At 32.9% G+C, this 16,292-nt stretch overlaps 1 protein-coding gene across 2 annotated transcripts in view; it reads right to left on the minus strand.

The window, feature by feature from the left end:
* The window catches only part of LOC100370759 (protein inscuteable homolog), a 55,524-nt gene that overhangs the window by 11,908 nt on the left and 27,324 nt on the right, over positions 1-16,292 (minus strand). For both annotated transcript variants that reach the window (XM_085506527.1, XM_085506528.1), the window contains 6 exons: positions 13,065-13,121; positions 9,849-10,000; positions 8,545-8,608; positions 4,780-4,909; positions 2,518-2,570; positions 898-1,012 (listed from right to left, as the gene is read on the minus strand). In XM_085506527.1, the coding sequence (XP_085362653.1) occupies positions 898-1,012; positions 2,518-2,570; positions 4,780-4,909; positions 8,545-8,608; positions 9,849-10,000; positions 13,065-13,121 (571 nt within the window). The remainder of the gene's footprint in view (positions 1-897; positions 1,013-2,517; positions 2,571-4,779; positions 4,910-8,544; positions 8,609-9,848; positions 10,001-13,064; positions 13,122-16,292) is intronic.

Raw genomic sequence — 16,292 nt, forward strand, 5'->3', positions numbered from 1 at the left:
TTTGCATGAGAAAGGACACGACTATCGCACATGTTTTATGGCGCGAAGTTTTAATGATATGCAAATGATATGCAAATGAGCCCGCTCCCATAGAGTTAACCATGGCGATTTTCGCTCACTGAAAAAACGTCTACATACAAAAAAACTAAACACAAATCAACCATTTTATTTTGACTAAAATGCACTAGTTCTTCTTAAATTTAGTATATTTTAAAGTCAACACATCATGTTACCCGGAATTGTTATTTTTAGTTACGAAAACGATCAAATGACAGGTGCGTAAATACTTTCTGGCGGGTCTGTATAGCAAAAATCACTTTTATTGAAACCATGACTTTGTGTTATTAGGGGTCCAAGCCCTTTCAGGCCTGGGATCCTTTTGTTATCGCTGGAGTTTTTCTGCTTTCCGTCGTGCTAATTTTCGTCAGCTTGTTTGAGAAAACGGCTGAACGGAATGGTCTGAAATGCTCTATACTGATAGTCCTTAATGTGAACTGGTGCACCTATATACATGTAACTTTTGGAATTTTGATTGGTCAAATGGTTCAGCAGCCATATTGGATTGAAATTAAGCCGGAAGTGGATATTTGACCACTTTCAGAGGGTCTAGGCGTTTAGAAAAAGTTGACAGTGGAGCTAAAAAGTATAGTAAGATTGTTTTCAAGATTACCATACTATACAAAATAAGCAAATACAACACATGTGAAGTAACAAAATCTGGGCTGAAACATGATTACAAGAAAACTTGTCATCTTAAATAAATATTGCTTCTAGCTGTAATGGTCTATCCAGTTGAAATAACACCATGTCCCGTATTATAAACCATATTGTATCAAATTTGTGTGAAAGTATTTAATAAATGCACTTTGTTTAATGAATTGTTTTTGCTTCGCTTACCTTTGCTAAATGTGACTCTAGCATATAGACAAGCTTTGTAAATGATTCCTCCAGGTTACCAAGGCAACTGGCAACAGGATATGCTAAAGGATTCGCACCATTAATAGTCTGAAAACTAAAATTTCAATTAAAAATAAATTAATGTTTTTTTCTTTCTAAAAATACTTCTGTACCAGGCAACAGAGTTTGAACACTGAATACTATTAGCTGTTGCCGTGCCTTACTTATAAATAATTTGAAAGTGAAAATACAGTGTTTATAGATTTTTATACTACCGTACAATTAAAATCCCTATAGAATAGAGAAACTAGTTTCCAAAATCAAACGTTAAACACTATCATCACTCAAACTGAGAGTGATTAAGCCCAGCTGCAGTCCTGAAAATATTAAAAAAGTTAACCCAACTGATTTACAGTGTACTTAGTACGTTTTCAGACTTTCGGCCCAGCATTGCAAAAAAAGGTCGGTTTCTGATGGAATTCCACTTACAAACTTATAGGCTTGGTTATTCTAGTATCATATTGAATGTATTATTCCGGTAGTTTAAAAAATCTCTTGCAGAAAAAGGGGAGACCTTTGGGGTTGTTGGAGCACCTTTTACTCAAATTCTAATTGTAGTACGATACCTATAATGCATTTTGTCTTCCATTGTTTTTTTTTAAATTGTTAAACTAATGTGCATTCTTTTATGAACGGACCAGTTTTTTTTTATTTGAAGAACATAAATTTGACAAAAAAGATCATGCCCCTGACAAGAAACTTGTTGGTGGAATAACGGCACCGAGGTTGTGGCCTGTAGCATAAATAGCTGCAGTACAGTAGAACTTAGGGTGGCATGACACACAGATATGTCAAACATGTGCAGCCAAGCTTGGTATTTCTTTCATCTCGATGGAGTGGGATCAAGTGGAAAATCGGGAACAAAAGTGTTCATATGTATTCAGGCAAATTCTGTTCAACTAAGTACAGAATGAATTCCTCGCTTGTAAACATGTAATTTGAGATTAAAACCTAATGTAGGACACGATTTTTAGCCGATAAAAAACATTTCAACCTCAAAAGTCAATTGAATTTAAAATACCAAATAAATTATACTGGCCTTGTAACTAATTTTTAAAAAAAAAATTATTGAATATCTTTTACAAAATATTTATCACGCCTTGTAAGGAACGTTAAGTCAATTTGGTCTGAAATTTACGGGGAACTAATTATAATAATTTTACACCAAAATTGTAGCAGGACACATTATGCTGTTTAAAGAGTTTACACACATTTTTCCCCACAAAATTGTTGGTAAATATTTTACCATATTTTTTAATTTTTTCCAGTAATTTTGTTTATATTTTGAAAAGCTAAAGTTGAATTTTTGATAATCATGAAACAAATCCTTTTCCAAAACAAATGACTAACCAAATTTGATCTTGTTTGATTAGGGTGTTCAAAACAATCACAGCAATTCAATTTGCCAGACAGCGAAAATTCAGGTAAGATACAAAATAACTAAATTTTCCCCATAATGCAATGCACAAAATGGAGTATAAATAAACTAAAGACGCATACGTCACGATATTCGAGTTATTGTGCGCCTGGTATCCTAGTATCAAGGTCAATCTGACGTACCTTTCTACGTACTTGACTAATTTAGCGCATTCCTCCATTACCACTTCCTGTTCCTAATAACAAACACAGAGATGTCAAACAATTTTCACAAAATAAAATTATTCAATTTTTACAGCAAGAAATGTTTATTAAATTGATATTTTTTCTTATTGCAAATCAAAAGGCCATTGGCTCAAAGAGCAAATACAATTTCACTTAACAGTGATAACAATAAAAATCGTTCAAGTTATTAAATTGTTATGAATATTGGAGATCATAATGAATGTTCCACAGTTATCATACCGTCGTAAGTCACTGTGAACTGCTTTTTCGTGAGCGACAAATTCTCAGAAATTTCGTCACGAGTCAGTAAAAATTTCTTAGTGATAATTACTTTACTCTGTGGCATTGTGTATAAATTAACCTATTACATGTATTTGATAATATTTTTATCTGTGCTCTATGTGCTTTGCAATGAATGAATTAATTTTTGGAGGTTTGTATATCAATGGGAAACGTTACTGATGACAAATATTTTTGTGGCATTCCATGAAAAAGTGTAGTTCATCGTCTATTTCTTGAAAAGAACATTGATCATAAATTCCATTTTCCAAAAGTGTTTTGGGATTAGTATGTTTTCCCCTTTTTCAATTTTCAAGTTACTGGTATGTTTGCTTGTTCTGAATTTGGCTACTGAAATTCTTTGTTTTGGATTCAGAATAAGTATTCTTCAAAATTGTATTTTGTTTTAAATTTAACTGTATTGTGTTTTAAATTAAACTGTATTGTGTTTTAAATTAAACTGTATTGTGTTTTAAATTAAACTGTATTTTGTTTTAAATTTAACTGTATTGTGTTTTAAATTAAACTGTATTGTGTTTTAAATTAAACTGTATTGTGTTTTAAATTAAACTGTATTGTGTTTTAAATTAAACTGTATTTTGTTTTAAATTTAACTGTATTGTGTTTTAAATTAAACTGTATTGTGTTTTAAATTAAACTGTATTGTGTTTTAAATTAAACTGTATTGTGTTTTAAATTAAACTGTATTGTGTTTTAAATGCAGCATATGTCTTGTGACACAAAAGTGTTACTATCAGCGACATTTTTGCAAATTTTGTTCCTAATAGTGAAAATTAAGCGTTTTACAGTACTACATTATTTAAACATGGAATATCTAAAGCTCTTTTCTACAACTACGGTGATTAAATTTCATGAAATTCTAAACACAAAAAAAAAACAATTTTTTGTATTTGCAACGCATCACAGTAAAATAATTAACCTTTGTAATGTATGCTAATAGAACAAAAACAACACATGTGAAATAAAAACATAGCACAACTATTACAAACTTGCCCATTGAAAATTTGGTTGAATACTGTGGAATACTTTATTTTCGCTGGAATTAATTTTCGCTGAAAAGGCTTTTTGGGCGTTTTGTGTGGAATTTATGTTCACTGCTTTTTGATGAGTTTAATGTGAAATATAGGAAAAAAGTATATTCACTGGATTTTATTTTCACGGAAACATCCCTTCAGCGAAAATAGCGAAAATAAATTCCAAGCGAAAATAAAGTATTCTACAGTATAACAAACATTCCAATAAAGGATGTCAAAATATTTCTCGTTTAAATTTGCAAATTTTCGATAGTCTAGCAGCACCACAGTAATTGCACCGTGTATGGTATGGGTCCCATGTGACGTATAGGATGCATAAAAAGTAGATTCTTTGTTGATACAAAATTTGCATGTGTGCTGCACAAAAACTTTGATGCTTGAAGCGGGAGGAGCGTCACCTGCGCACGCACAGGAATTGTGTCCCAAGCAACACACACTAAAACGCAAAGACTCATGGGTAGACGCTTGTTTGTAAACAATGACACGCTATGGCCATCTGATGCCTCCCACGCTTTGACTCTGTGCCTAAATACAAATATCAATAAATTTTCCCGGCCAAAATTTTGGTAACTTACAAATATTTTTTTATAATTTTTTGGATCACTTTAGTTTATTAAATGAATGCAATTTCCTATAAGCTAAGGTCTTGATCAAAATTTAAAAAAAAATCTGTTAAAAATGTAATGAATGGCACCGAAAATTTAATTTCAATTCAAAATGTTAAATTTCTTAAAACTGTTATCTTACTATTGAAATAAATAGAGAACATAACTAAATATGGTGTTCTGAAATTTTTATGGATAATAATCATTTTTTTCCATCCTTCATCAGGAAGCTTTATTCCATGTTTTTTGCAAAGTAAGAAATACAAGCCACTGTTTCTTACCACGTATATTGCCATTGGATCGGGTCCTGCCTCCATACTCTCTGTACATTCATGAAGTAAATGTCGGATGTCACATGTCATGTCGATAACATACGTGTGAACTGATGACCATTTCTCTTTTTCTAATTTACTACAAAATATAAAAGTATGATTTTGATCATAAATACCATCAAGGATGTATAAAATAAGCCATGCATGGCACAGTCCCCGTTAGTTATCGAATTTAAGATATATAGTTTTGTTTATAGTAATATAGCTGGAATATAAACATGTCAGGAATATGATGATTGTTTAACATTAAAATGATCAACATTTGTATCTGATCGTCAAACAAGTATTGTGAGATATTGCTCTGGAACAGCATTAATTAAAACAAAATCAGTCATTTTGAATACATGTATAATGGATATATAAAATTTGAACATAGTCAGTCAAAGCATGTCAGAGATATGGCCCTAGAAGCCCATTCATTAAAACAAAATGGCCACTAGTCAGTCATTCTGAATCTGATCTAAAAAATAAAATAACGTGCATCAGGAACCCGTAATGTCTAATGTATGTTCCAAGTTTGAACAAGCAGCCTATCGGCTGAGATAGCTCCGCTGTTAGCAATGCACATTTCAATTAAAGAACTGAAGACATGATTAGAAAATGAACAATATGAATAGTATCAAAGCAATCAGACTTACAGTTTTTAACAAGAAGTCGAAAATATCACTTTTTACCAAAAAATTACAAAAATATTCACCAAAATAAATTAATTAGAGAATTGAAGATATCATCACAAAACGAACAAATCTGAGAGAGGTCCACATGTAGTACCTATATACGTAATATCAAAGCAATCGGACTTACAGTTTTCAACAAGAAGTCGAAAATATCACTTTTTACCAAAAATGACAAAAATATTCACCAAAATTAGAGAACTGAAGATATCATCACAAAATGAACAAATCTGAGAAAGGTCCACATGTAGTATCTATATATGTAATATCAAAGCAATTGAACTATTGGTTTTTAACAAGAAGTCGAAAATATCACTTTTTACCAAAAATTACAAAAATATTCACCAAAATTAGAGAATTGAAGATATCATCACAAAATAAACAAATCTGAGAGAGGTCCACATGTAGTACCTATATATGTAATATCAAAGCAATCGGACTTGCGGTTTTTAACAAGAAGTCGAAAATATCACTTTTTACCAAAAATGACAAAAATATTCACCAAAATTAGAGAATTAAAGATATCATTACAAAATGAACAAATCTGAGAGAGGTCCACATGTAGTACCTATATATGTATTATCAAAGCATTTGCACTTGCGGTTTTTAACAAGAAGTCGAAAATATCACTTTTTACCAAAAATGACAAAAATATTCACCAAAATTAGAGAATTGAAGATATCAACATGAAATGAACAAACCTAAGAGAGGTCTACCCAAGGTACATATACACCAAGTATCAAAGCATTCAGGCTTGTAGTTTTCAAGAAGAAGTCAAAAAAGTAAAACATTGACACGGACGACGACGGACGACGACGACGGACAATCACTCATATGATAAGCTCCGCTCGACAAAGTCGACAGCGGAGCTAACAAAATCCATCCATAAATGCCAGAAATGCTTGATATAAATTTAATGATTTTTTAGCGCAAAAATGGCCACTATTCGGCCATTTTTAATAGGATCGTCAACCAATATACCTGTATATCTATGACATGATGTATAATGAATATTTAAAATTTGAACATAATCAGTCACATCAAGTCAGAGATATGGCACTAGAACCACATTTATTAAAACAAAATGGCTGCCAGTCGGTCATTTTGAATCTTATCTGAAAACAAAATGATGTGCATTAAGGTTCTATAATGTTCAATGTGTATACCAAGTTTGAACAAAATCCATTTGTAAACAGCCGAGAAATGCTTGATTTTGATGATATTTAGAACAAAAATGGCCACCATTCGGCCATCTTGAATCAGATCAATGAACAAATTGATGTGCATATGTATAATATCATGTATGATGTATCTGTGAAGTTTGATTATGATTGGTCCAGATACAGGGTTGGACGCACACACGGAAGCACGGACGCACAAAGGTCAAAACATAAGTCCCCATTTTTGGACTGCGTCTGAACAGGGACTAATTGGGGTATACAACTATGATATATATGTACATGTATGGTGAGATCTCACAAGATATCATTATCTCAGTGGATATACAAAATATTTTGACAGTGTCAACAGAAGTAAGATTATTTGAAAATACATGTACACACATAAACACAAGTAATACATGTTTTGTGAAGCAAGGACAGGGGAAAAACTGTTCGAGGTGAACACTTATTACCAATTCTTTCACAGAAATTTGTAATTTAGTTTCTCATGAGATTCTCATTGCATATCACACCCATTGCATACCCTTGCATCTTATAGATCCTTGATATTGTATATCATGTATTCAACGACAAATTGTTCTCATGAAGGAATGAAGATTTTATGGCAGTAAATTTTAAACAAGCAGCCTCTCAGCTGAGATACCGGTAGCTCCGCTGTTAGCAATGCACATTTCAATTAAAGAACTGAATATATCATTAGAAAATGAACAAATCTGAGAGAGGTCCACCCGTAGTACCTATATGTATAGTATCAAATTGAAAGCAATCACACTTGTAGTTTTTAACAAGAAGTCCAAAATATCACTTTTTACAAAAAATATTCATCAAAATTAGAGAATTAAAGATATCACAAAATGAACAAATCTAAGAGAGGTCTGCCAAAGGTACATATACACCAAGTATCAAAGCAATAAGGTTTCATGTTTTCTAGAACAAGTTGAAAAAGTAACAAGTTGACACGGACGGCGACGGACAACACCAACTGAGGTTGTTTTATCCAATTTATTTTAAACATCTGTGTTGCCTTTCATGAACATAAAATAAAAAAAACAAGATTTCCTATGCCATATATAATTTCACGATTTTTTCTGTTAAAATTTTAATTCAACATTTTGAACAATTTTAATTTTATTTATTTAATTTTGCACTGAATTGATCAAGTTTGAAAAAAACACAATTTTATACATTCAAGTTGTAAATGGTGACAAACGTTGACTTTGACATTCAAAGATTTTACCACAAGTCTGTAATTCAATCACTGATCAGATTCCATCAAATTTATTGAACACTTCAAATTATTATATTTAGTAAACATGTATTTATTATTGTCACTACAGTTTGGTAACGAATGTTAAATTATCATTCATTAAATTATCATATAAATTATAAGAAAAAATCAAAACGACCATTTAAATACCATTGGGGTTCATTGTTATTGGTTCAGTTGAGTTTTGATTGCTGTTTTTATATAAGCAATGCCTTCTTGAAAATGATTGAGATAATAGTATTAAAGCGGGGGCGTCATCACCTGAGCATGTGTCAGATGGCCATAGCGTGTCACCTTTTACAAACGAGAGTCTACCCATGAGCCTTTGTGGTTTTAGCAAGTGTTGTTATCATCGCTTGGTACTCAATTCCCGCGCGTGCGCAGGTGACGACACTCCTGCTTTAAGTAAAACAGTCCATCAAACTTTCTTGCATATATAATGAAGGCTGATTTACAGTCAAATAAATCTGCAGTATAAACATCTATTTTCGCATCAGGTTAATCAAAAATGTTGTCCGATAAATCTGATTGTGTAAACCGGTCTTCAGACGATGCCTTCCACAATTCCAGAATTATTTATTTACATACTTACTGATATGTGTTCGCAAACTTAGCATTTATTGCACTAGCCCGATGCCTGAGGTATTGTAGTTTATCTGAAAAAATTAAATACACATTATTATTGTACATCTGGCAACAAAACCAATAGAATTCAGCCATTAGTAAAACCCTGAACAGACTTATTTGAAAGTGTTATGGATGTCTTTAAAAGTGTTATTGAACATCTTTGAAAGTGTTATGTATGTCCTCGAAAGCATTGTGTTTGTCTTCAAAAGTGTTACGTACATCTACGAAAGTGTTACGAACATCTTTAAAAGTGTTACAGACTTTTTTGAAGGAGTTATGCACGTCTTCAAAGGAGTTATGGATGCCTTTGAAAGTGTCACATACGCCTTTGAAAGTGTCAGATTCTTTCTGTCATATATAGTAAATCTTCAAATATGCAGAATTCATTGTTGGCAGATATCTTTCACAAAACTTTTATTAATATATATGTCATGCGAACAGTACAAAATAATGTGTCACTCAAAAGTATTGGGGCAGCCAATTTGCAAACTTGCTAGCGAATTGGCTAATCGAATCTCGCTGGTGCCGACTCGTGGTCATGTCCACTGTGGACGAGTCTATATTGCATTAGGGAACATAGAATGCTTTTACATAGCCTGGTACATGTCTGGATTCCCCTGAATGATTGGCCTTGCGAGGCGTGATAATGTGAAATTACTAGTAGTTTCCCTGGTCAGCCTGAGAATGGCCACAGTCAGCTGGTGTACAAGTGATAATATGATAAATGCGATTAATCTACCAATATTTACTATATGGGGGTAGCGGAGGTAGCCAAGCTGAGAAACAGTTTCCTACAAATCAGGGAGAAAATAAACGATTCGTTGGGGAAACATTAAACCAACCGCTAATAAAATTTGACGGCATTCATCGTTTTTGCACGGACACCTCATTACACATTTTTGAAAGCGTAATCGCCATCCAACTAAAGTACGATGACCGTCCCCTACTGTTATATAGATTCACCCAGAGTGGGCGTGATCACAGGACGGCACCAGCGAAATTCGAAAGCCAACTATTCAGTCAAAACTAAAGCAGTTATCTAATTCACTAGCGAGTTTGCAAATTGGCTGCCCCAATACTTCTGAGACTTGCTGTAAGCTACTACACTTTGGGCGATATGATCACCGTACTGCCTTTATCCATTACACACAACACTAGTTTCATGATAACCTACTTGTACCAAACAGCAAATATCAAGACATGTCAGCGTTACAGTGCTCAACATACATGAATTACTACAAATGAAATATACAAGTGACTTATTCATACCTTTTATTGAGTGAATCTGTTTTGTTTTAACTCCTTCCTTAACTGCTCCTGAGATTGACTTTCCTTGTAATATACACATACATTCTGTCTCCGTCATACCACGCAAATCTTCCAACCATCGCTGCACCGAGTCGACCTCGCTGACCCTCATCCTGTGAATAAAACATTCCATTTCAATTCTTACTTTTGATAAAGGCCGACGAGCGAAAATAGCTCTCCTTAAAACAGCAATGCAAGTGATAAAGGAAGCTACGCTATGAAATTTACTTCTGAAACTGACATGGCATTCATTAATATTTCGTGCTAGGCGACGTTTTTCAGACATTCAAGTCACTGCTGTCTGTGTGCAATCTGGTTTCTTCCAAACCTAATTCTGTGTAGGATAAGCAGGATAGACAATACTAAGATTTATTTTCTTGGGTAAAGTCAGCTCTGGGAATCAAATTTCAACTCTGTACTTTCCTGGTGCGAGGTGAACGTGCTAACTATTGTAATTGTGATTTTAGCTCATATGCTTGGGTCTTCGATCATTTTTATGAGTGTTAATGTGTACAGTTAACCCTGAGTCGATGTTCATTGCACAAATTTCTGCTTGCATGCTTGATTAATTGGAAACTTGTGTTAACAGTTGTCTGTTGTTATTGTATTGATTGTCTGTTAGCCTTTCTAAAAAAAACACCTAGATGACAATAAAGCAGTGCATCTGCCATATGTAATAGGATTTAATACTGAACAAGACCAGTACAGTAGGTGAAACCAATTCTTTCTTATTTTCCGTAAAAATCACTTTATTGTTTATGTGCGAGATGGTATTGTTATGTATAACCAACTACTACAACAGTATCATGCTTCGATTCCAACACAATTCTCCCTCCCCAATATATAATCACTGGTTTATCATTTCTATATGGTCAAAAGTTCACAATGACAATATCAAATTACAGCGAAAGTAAATAGTTATCGCAATGAATTTTCACATTTGTTTTTGAATTATTGCATATATTTAATTTTTCATTCTGAAATAGTTGCTAAAAAAATGACTTAATAAGGCCGAGGGGAAATCACAAAGTCATTGTTTCTATAAAAAAAAATTCTCGTATCTTCATTTTTTAAATGTTCGTCATTTATTCGATGGGAGCTTTCACTTCGCAAAATATCAATAATTTGTCATGAAAAATTTTTCATTTTCACTAGTTCCCAGTGTTGATTCTTAATAATGTTCAATTACATTTACTAGAAACCATGGTTTAAAGGGTGGCAGTCGTCGTGTCGCGTCCTGTTCGATATGGGACTAATAGCGACGTATACAACGCGTGTAAAATACATTGTTTATTTACATGAAATTCTAACACACGCTGCGCGGCGACCACTGCGCCTTAGTGTAATGATCAACAATTCACCAAAGTCACCGGATCATGATATTCATAAACATTCTCAGATGTCTAAATAAATTCCTGAAATAAGTCATCACACAAATATTTCCAACAGCATGGCCAGACCTGAAATCCAGACATTAATTTGCTGTTCATCTGACCACAAAAGTAACTTAACTTTTTCACCACTAGTTTGAATGCACAAATGATATAAAATCACTAGCAGCAAAAATTAAATTCGAAGTCCATACATGTACGTGTGAAGATGATGAAACTGAAACCAGGTGATAATAGGTGACTATTTCTAATTAATTAATTAATTAAAAGTGCTATAAAACACAGAAAGAAAGAAAATATCCTAGTTGAATATGTGCTAGTTTCATAACAAATACTAAAACATAAAAGCAGCAAATTACTCAATTTTTGTGTGTGACAAACCTGGTGAAGAAAACCTCTGCAGCTCACAGATAAGTATAACTTGACACGACCCCTACCAATACCACCAACCACAAGGGCATTAAAACAGCAACATACACGATCTATTGTTATGTAAATGTGACAACAATAGCACAGTGTGTACATTGCAACTAACAATAGACATACCAATTGATAGCCGCAATAATAGATGGTGTTATACTCTTATAGGAAACCTGTTGAATTGTAAAAGTGTAACAAACATGTGCTTTCGAACGTAGGCCAACCTGTCACCAAATATTTACACTCAAATGACAAATAAATATCAACACCTATAACAAGCATGTACTGATGTGAATTTAATTAAAACACAACGAATGCAACCATGAATCAACACATCGTGGGGGAAAGCGCTGAGATTGTACTTATTGTGGAAACTCATTGTCCATGTTGAGGCAGGCATTTTAGAATTATTTGTTGTTTTGCATTTGAAATTATAATCCACTCTGTGTAGGTATGAGAGACTATAAGCTTCTGAAAGCTTCTCTTTGCAGGCGGGCGTTGTTGACCTCAAGGTAAATAGACACAGACAAAAGTCTGTTAAGTTTGTAAACATTTAAACAATGAGAATTAAATATTGTCCCAGTGTCAGCGGCATGGGCCTTTAAGGATTAAATTGTCCTCTACACACAATGCGTACAATGAGGTACTGTAAAAGCATTAATTTTTTGCCAGGATTTTAATTTATTATTTAATCAAATACACTGACTGGTATAAAATCATGAATTTTCCACTAAATATCGAGTACATTACACATAATCAATTAAAATCTGATTTCAGACTTATTACAACGTCGTGATGTACCTAATATGTAACAATGAGATTGCTGGCACTTGATGTAAATTAAGATTCTTGCATTGAATTCAATTCAATAAAAATAAAATTGTTGTTTTTACAATATTTTAAAGTATTATTACAGTATGTATGGTGTGTATATTCAGTAAAGACAAGCCAGAGATACAGCTTCGGAAGCACATTCATCAAAGCAAAATGGCCACCTATTAAATGGTCATTTTGAATATATTCTGAAAAACAAAATGATGTGCATCAAGGTCCTATCTTGTCTAACGTATGTACCAAGGTTGAGCAAAATCCAGCCATACACGACCGAGATCTGGTTCCAGAATGGCAAAAATGCATGACTGATGATTTTTTAATATTAAAATGGCCACTATTCAGCCATCTTGATTCAAATCCAGAGACCAATGGACATGCATAGGTATTCCAAGAAAAACTGATGTGTGTTTGAATGTGATTGGGGAGGCTTATCTGATACAGGTGGAGACGCATGCACGCACACACACACAAAAACCCAGCCATAAGTCCACTTTCAGACTGTGTTCAAATGGGGACTAAAGAAATTACTCACTTATTTACAGAATTCGCTAGCCACTGATGTAAGTTTGACCCAGAGTCATTCATATTCCTGAAAGCAAAAAAAAAACAATGTTAAAATTTATTTATTTAATGTAGGATGAACAGGTGATAGCTTTAATTGCGAGATACAAGATGCGATGCAAAGGGACGAACTTAGGTCATTCTCCTTCACAGAAATTCTTACAGCTAGAACATCGAAAGTATCTCTTCCACCACAAACCAGCATTTTATGATGAAATGCCACAAGACTTTGACTTCCCGTATTCTTGGCATGTTTTTGTTGCATAAGATCGCATGGTGGTAGAGATATGTTTGTAGGAATAGAACTCTGTGTAGAAGATTGGATTTAGGTATCAAACATGAGAAATAGTTTCTATGGCAATATTTATTTTATTTATTACATCTTTATTGCAAGATATAAAGTGAAAAGTTTGTACATCCCATAAAAAAAACAAAAACAACAACAACAAAAGACAATAAATAAAAACAAAGAAAGAAAGAGAAAAAAACAAGTATATAAAAAAGACTTGACTTATAAATAAATTCATTGTTCTAGCGTAGCTGTGGCGTATACATAAGTTTACGGCACAGAACATAAAACTCCGAACATAAATGTGAGTCTGATGATAAAAGCACTGCAACGATTCTATTATCACTGCTAAGCACTGTAAATATAGTATTTGCAATTATGCATATAAAAAGTTAGGAGAGACAACGATGAAATTCAATACGTCAGTAGTCATTCCTAGAATGGACATACATGTATATGAATGATCGTCCTGTGCTTCCTGTAAAATACTTTCGCTTGGAATTAATTTTCGCTATTTTCGCTGAAAGAATGATTCAGTAAAAAAAAAATCCAGCGAATATACCCTTTTTCCTATATTTTACATTCAACTTGAACAAAATTCAGTGAAAATAAATTCCATACAAAACACCAAAAAAGTCATTTCAGTGAAAATTAATTCCAGCTAAAATAGTATTTTACAGTACTGTAAAATGGGTGTTAAAACATAGTTTATATGTTATCAAGTTAAATCAGTAATTAATAAACTCTTGATTCTAACAATGGAATTTACAGAAATTTAGCTAACTACACATAGTTCATAATATTCAAATTCAATATTCATAATAGTGTTTATTTGTTGATTAGATCAACAAATAAACAAATAACTTGACTTGACTTCAGATTTGTTCATTTGGCTCATACAAGTGGTTGACCTGAAATCCCATCGATGCTATTAAGAGATAGGGGATCTTTTCAATGATTGTACAAGTACCTAAGCATATAGCAACAGTTTGTGTACGGTCTAACACATTTAACAATGAAGATGATGAAGATTTTGACTTAAACTGTGTTCCAGCAAACTCTGTAAACAAATGTTAACCTTTTAAATGTTGGTGGTAAGTAATTAAGATTTATAATACAATATGTGCAATTTTGTGACCATTTCTATATATATTTCTTCATTGTAAAAGTCTAATTGTAATGACGACATAATATTCGCCTTAATCTGTCACATGATGAACTTATACTGTCATTTGCAGTCCTTTACAAGAGGGGTGCTCAGGTGAGCATCACCCCTCTTAAACAAAATTATTTGGAGCTGAGTACCGGTACTCTTGGTGCAAGCCCCCCCCCCTCTCGCGCTTTTGCTTTGAATATTTTCAATTTAAATACATACATGTAACCACCAATTTACATGTATGCACGATTCTTTCAAAATATGCTAAGTTTTTAACTGTGCTTATATTATTGGATTTTCAACAGCAACATTATTGATTTATTTAATATCCAACGTGCTCGTATAACTGATCTAAGCATTCAGTGCACGATATCTACTTGACGGCCGTTCAATGATCGACATACCAAGAGTTGGTTGTTTCTGGTTGGATTAGTTTGTTTGGCAATCGCCTTACTTGACATGCAAATGAGTATTGTTTGCAAGTAATTGTTAACGTCCATGAGGCAAACACAGGTGACAGTCTATTAACAATGGCCCATTGTTAAACCAAGTAACAATAGCTTGACAACAACCAGACACATTGAAAAGAGTGACAATTACAAGGACTGAGTCACTATGGCAAATGAAACATTGTCCATTTAGGGGTCTTCTCAAATTACAAAAAAATATATTTTAGTTGCAAATTCGACAAGTACGAACAAATCTTGAAATGTTTCAGGGAGACTTCTAGGGTCCTTAAGACAATGAGTTGCTCATCCTCAAAGATATCATTAAATTATCAATTTATAACAGTGAAAACAAATAATTTTGTCACTTAACAGTAATTCTTACTACAAAAGAAAATACTGACTGAAACGTTAGTTATTATTGATTTATAGTCTACCAGATGATTTAAGAATCAATCAATCAATAATCAATACAAAGCAACCTATAGTGACTTGTAATAAATAAAATAAGATCAAAGTTCACCAACTCTTACTAAACCACAAAATGCCCCTCAGAAAATAACAAACATGTTTGCATGGTTCCTATAACCTTATACGTACAATTTATTGCCTACACAAAATTTTTTGGAAAATCACACAAAAGGAACCTTTTCCTTGCAAACACTTGTACAAAATCTTGTACTACCGGTATATTACACTGCTCAACCTTTTCACCACTAGACTTTCTCTTCCAAATTTCTCGGCACTCTCTTCTCATATTTTCAATATAACTTAAAAAATTGGCTATTTTTGTCTGAATCTTATGAAGGAATGTACAGACTATAAAAGAGACTACTTTGTGAATTTGTGATGTAAAGAGGTAACTGGTAATGAAAAGATTAAGATAAATTATTACACGTGTACAAGACCGTACCAGAGAGAAAAAGGTCGATATACACCATACATTCATTTATATTCATAATTTATATAAGATGAAAAAAGTTTTTACTGATTTTGTCAATAATATTTGCATTTTTTTTTATCACATACATTTATAGTAATTTTATTAATAGCTCTACTATTATTGTGGATTTAAATATTATATATTGTTTTCTCACCGAGAATTATATACGTGGGGCATTTTAAAAAGTACTGTAAATTTATTTTCTCTTGGAGTTTGTTTTCGCTATTTTCGCTGAGGGATGATTCAGTGAAAATAAAATCCCGCGAATATACCCTTCTTCATCAATTTTATAAATCAATGCAAAACCCCCAAAAAGTTTTTTTTTAGCAAAAATTAATTCCAACTAAAATAAAGCATTTACAGTT

The sequence above is a fragment of the Saccoglossus kowalevskii genome, chromosome 12, assembly GCF_978046115.1.
Source record: "Saccoglossus kowalevskii chromosome 12, keSacKowa6.1, whole genome shotgun sequence".
NCBI classification, from domain to species: Eukaryota; Metazoa; Hemichordata; class Enteropneusta; family Harrimaniidae; genus Saccoglossus; species Saccoglossus kowalevskii.